This window comes from Lipotes vexillifer, unplaced genomic scaffold (genome assembly GCF_000442215.2).
Source record: "Lipotes vexillifer unplaced genomic scaffold, Lipotes_vexillifer_v1.1 scaffold1011, whole genome shotgun sequence".
NCBI classification, from domain to species: domain Eukaryota; kingdom Metazoa; phylum Chordata; class Mammalia; order Artiodactyla; family Lipotidae; genus Lipotes; species Lipotes vexillifer.
In genome coordinates this window covers 1,911,753-1,916,567 of record NW_006787698.1, presented here as the reverse complement: position 1 = coordinate 1,916,567, position 4,815 = coordinate 1,911,753, and the positions used below count along the sequence as shown (strand labels likewise).

The 4,815-nt window shown below is 55.2% G+C and overlaps 1 protein-coding gene across 1 annotated transcript in view; it reads left to right on the top strand.

Moving 5' to 3' along the window:
• RANBP3 (RAN binding protein 3) overlaps positions 1-4,815 on the top strand; it is a 39,087-nt gene that overhangs the window by 22,339 nt on the left and 11,933 nt on the right. Inside the window, exons 9-10 of the mRNA XM_007460732.1 lie at positions 3,428-3,493; positions 4,366-4,458. Coding sequence (XP_007460794.1) covers positions 3,428-3,493; positions 4,366-4,458 — 159 coding nt within the window. The remainder of the gene's footprint in view (positions 1-3,427; positions 3,494-4,365; positions 4,459-4,815) is intronic.

Here is a 4,815-nt window from a genome sequence, read left to right as displayed (position 1 = left end):
GGGGCACGAACCCGCGTCTCCTGCATCGGCAGGCGGACTCTCAAGCACTGCGCCACCAGGGAAGCCCCCGTCAGTTTATTTTAATCATCCCACAGTTGGCTGCCGGGAGCCACGTCAAGCCTGTGCCCCTTGGCCATGTCCGCATCATTCTTCCGAGCATGTCCTTTTCTTTCTGTCATAAGGGGTTCCAGGCTCATCTTCTTCCCTCCCTTTCCTCAGGGGGATCCTGGTTCTGCTTAGTGGAGAGTGGTCTCTAGAGACCAAGATCTGAGTGCTCTGCGTGCTGGTCGCCGTTGGGCTGTCGCCGCTCCCAGGCCCTCTCTGTGCCCAGAGCTGAGAACACACACAGCCCGGAGCACAGACATACGTAGACCTATTCGCATACACACACTCACATCTGCACGTGTTTCTGTGCCTCTGCTGTTCTGTCTGCTTGTGTAGGTCACCCCCGGTTCGGGTGGGTGCTTCCAGCACCAACAGGGTTCATTGTAGCCCCACCTCCCTCCCTTCCCCCGCTTCGTATTTCTGCCTCTTTTCTGGCAGCAAGGAACCTGGCTCCCTTTGTCCTCAATGCACTTACTCATCGCTCAAGCCCCCGCCAAGCTGCCTTCTCTCAGATTATTTTTAGCCTGTGGTACACACCAGGTTGAATTCTGACCTGCCTTCCTGGTTAAATCCAGAGTTCCCTCATCACCTGGGTCTCTCTGAGGTGGGGCACAAAGAAGCCTGCTTGCTTCAGGCATGATTCAGAGGACGGAGGCTGCCCCACAGCAAGCTCACGGGGGGCCGTGCATGTGCCCTTGAGAAGACACGGGTACAGCGGCCTGTGCAGCCCTGTGACCTTGGCGTGACCTTGCACCCCTGTGATGGGCTCTGGCCGTCAGGCAGTGCCTCTTCGCTGCACCCTGACTGCGTTGCAGGAAAAGTGGGCTTCTGGAGGCCATGAGAAGAGACCACGTTTGTTTCGGTGCAGACAGGGCTTGTGGCAGGACCTCCAGGGTGCGCCGCCCTGTAAGCACCCTCCCTGCTGCTCTGGGCCCTGCTGTCCCGGGTCCCCGGTTGCCATTGCGAGTGCGGCACACACGCCCGTCTGTGTCTCCATTCACCGCAGCATTCAGCATGGATGTCCTGTGCATCCTTGGGGTGGGCCAGGCACTGCGCCCAGTGCTCGGGGTCAGTGGCAGTGACTTTCCAGGCCTGTCGCCCCTGCTGGTTAGCCTGGTCAGCCCCAGGGGTCCAACGGTCAGAGCAGGGCGGTGAGAGCAGTCTCTAGCCCCAGTGTGAACACTGCAAAGCCAGCTCTAAGGGCTTTTTAAAATCACCTGAATTACGAATTTCATCGCAGTTTTTTTTTTAATGTTTCTAAATTGCCAATCATCTTCTGAATAATCCTGAGCTTTGAAAATGTAATTCAGTATTTCCCTTCCCCAAAGGAACATCTGGCAACATGTCCTCCCCTGCATCCTGTGCTGTCTGGCTCTCCTGAGTGTGGTGTTAACGACCCCTCTACGGGAGAGACACCAGCTCCACCAGCGCAGGCTCCCTGGAGCCCGTCGGCATCAGCTCCTTCATGCAAGCTAGCAGTGAGAGTTACTTATTGTAACCTGTTTTTGCCCAAGGAGAGCAGTTTGGCTCACCAACACATAGCCCGCAGGAAGAGGGCCTTCCTGTTTAGGGATTCTTTTGTGGGGTTTTTTTTTTTTTTTTTTTTTTTTTTTTTTTTTTTTTTTTTTTGGCTGAGTTGGTTCTTCGGTACTGCGTGCGGGCTTCCTCTTGTTGCAGTGAGCGGGGTCTGCTCTTCGTTGCAGTGCACGGGCTTCTCATTGCAGTGGCGTCTCTTGTTGCGGGGCACGGGCTCTAGGTGCACGGGCTTCAGTAGTTGTGTCACGTGGGCTCAGTAGTTGTGGCTCACGGGCTCTAGAGCGCAGGCTCAGTAGTTGTGATGCACGGGCTTAGTTGCTCCGTGGCATGTGGGATCTTCCCGGACCAGGGCTCAAACCCGTGTCCCCTGCATTGGCAGGCGGATTCTCAACCACTGCACCGCCAGGGAAGCCCCCTGTTTGGGAATTCTGATTTGATTTTGTTTCATACCTGAAAGTGTGGGCTGACCAGGTGTTTGTGGTGGTGTTTTTGTGTACAGTTGGAAGGGTTTCTAGTGTATCTACAGAGTTGTGCACCCATCACCATAATTAACTTTAGAACATTTTTGTCACTCCAAAGAGACCCTATGCCCTTGAGCAGTCACTCCCCACTTTGTCTTTCCCAGCCCCTGGCAACCACAAATCGACTTTCTGTCTCCGTGGATTTGCCAGCTCTGGACATTTCATGTAAATGGAGTCATACGCTGTGTAGCCTTTTGGGGTATCTTTCCATTTATTTAAGTCTTTACTTTCTTCCGACAATGTTTCGTAGTTCTCGTTGGTTCGGTTTATTCCCAAGTATATTCTCTGTGGTGCTGCTGTAAATGGAATTGTTTTCTTCACTTTCCGATTGCTCGCTACTGGTGTGTAAAAACACGCAAGGGATTTCTCTGTCTTGATCTTGTTCCCTGTGACCCGAAAAGGGTTTTTTTCCCCCGTGGGCTGGACCTTAGCACAAAAGTGAGGCTGCCTCTGGGGCCCAAAATGCTGCTGTCCCTGGGCTCTTCTGGGGACAGGCGTGTCCTGTTGGAGTCACAAGGCTTTTTATCCTGATCCTTCTGGTCAGGGAATGCATTAGACTGTCTCCCCCGCCCCCTGAGATGGGCAGAGTCACCAAGGTGCAGGGATTAAGGGATCTGTGTGTACTGGCGGCTGAGCTGAAACCAGGCTTTGAGCCCCTGTGTCTGTCAGCTCTGCATAGTTGTCCATCCCAGACTTCGTCGCCTCCTCCTCCTGGGCCTCCCAGCACCCTCATTAGCCGCAAGCACTCCGGGCACATCTGGAGAGAGCCTGCCGTCTGCCACCTTTGATCTTTCACTACAGAAAATGCATCTCATTTCTCAGAGGTCTGCTGGTAGTAGAGAAGCTTCTCCTGATTACAGACGTGTCCTCCTGGAAAGGGAGCTGGGTCCCAGGGACCAGAACTCTGTGGCTCCCTGATATTCCTTGGGGCCCGCGAGCACAGCCCAGCCTCCGAGCTCTCAGCCCCGGCAGGTAGCTAGGTGGGTGGACTGCAGCTTGACCAGCCCCACACACGCCCTCCAGTTCTCTCTTGCCAGCAGTTCACCCCAGGGCCAGCACTGCCTGCAGCGCTCGGCCTCCTCCCTTACCGTCGGGATTGGATGGGCTTCCGCTCTTCTGTTTTAACTTGGAGACATTTTCCCTAGTTCCCCAGGCCCATGGCCACCGAAGCCCAGACCACAGTCCTCTTCTGCCCCTGGCCCCTCCTAGCTTTGCTGCCCCACCCCAGGCAGGCCCGCTTTTTATTTTTTCTCTTATGCTTGTAGAGGAAAAGAGCAGTGGATTCCGGTTGAAGCCGCCGACCCTGATCCACGGCCAGGCACCCAGTGCAGGTGGGTGTCCACCTTGAAGGAGGAGCACAGAGTGGCTGCCTTGCGGCCTCTGCGTGCCAGTGTGGTCCGGGCTCACTTTTCTGACACGTGAGCACTGGAACACCGCTGGGAAGAGCCCGTCGGACCAGGGAGGTTCTCCTGCCTGTGAGCCCGCTGTCCCGAGGAGGTGGCGGCGAGGGAGCGGGCCCGGCTTGGTGGGTGGCGTTCACGCTCCGTGCCCGGCAGTAGCTCAGTTGTGAGACTGTCTCTGCTGAGCGATCTGCCCACAGCATTAACCCTGAGTAGCAGAGCAGCCGCTAGTGAGCGGGGCCCGGCACGCACGCCATCGAGACACGTCACATCCAACGGGAAGCCCTTGCAGGGCCGGGAGCGTTCTCGTGGTCCTTGCCCTGTATGTTTGGCAGAGGGGTTTTCTCAACGTGGCATTTTGAGAAGCAGGTGCAAGGGGTACCTTTATGTGACCCCTAGCAGAGTCCCAAACTTTGAGAGGTGAACTGTGGCTTCGCTGCTTTCCCCTCACCGTCTGCCCTTGACCCTCGAGCCCCACACTTGAGAACAGCTGTCTCTTGGTCCCCCCTGTAGCATTCCTGTACTCACTGGATTAATTTGCAGACATGATCAGTTTCATGGGGGTTTCATTTAATCACATATAAAAATAACAATAGCCAGAATTAGTATGTCTAACTGTCAAGAAAATACCTTGGGTTTTTAATTTTTTCAGTATGCTTCCCTGTAAAGTCTAGCCCAAGAGGGACATCAGTTGGGTTGCTGGGGTGAATTTCTCTGTAAAGTGCCTGAGAGCCGGCGTGGGGGTGGGTTGCATTTCTGCCCTTGCGGTCGGAGGGCTTGGGCAAGCCGACCTCTGTCCCCAGGTCTGCCGAGCCAGAAGCCCAAGGAGCAGCAGCGGAGCGTGCTTCGCCCAGCAGTGCTACAAGCCCCGCAGCCAAAGGTGCTCTCACAGACCGGTGAGTGACTCGGCCCTGGCCCCTCCCAGGCTCACACGTCAGGGCACAGCCGCATCACGACACAGGTGGCTTTGGCCCCGTCTGCTGAACGCACTGGGAAATAGAGTGCTGGAGAAACAAGCCCTCAAATCCCCAATGAGCCTGGAAGACAGGCAGTTCCACTGGCCTCCTGAGAGCTGGCCCCCCAGCTCTGAGCGGCCCAGATGTGTCCCTGTGTGTTTGCAGGCAAAACTCAGCCCTGTATGTCTAAGAGACCTGAACCATATTTCCATTATATCCACAAAGGGTGGGGTTTTCAGTATCCTTAATTTTTTCTTAATACTGATAAGCTTTTCTTCTCTTCCTCTTAATCTTTCC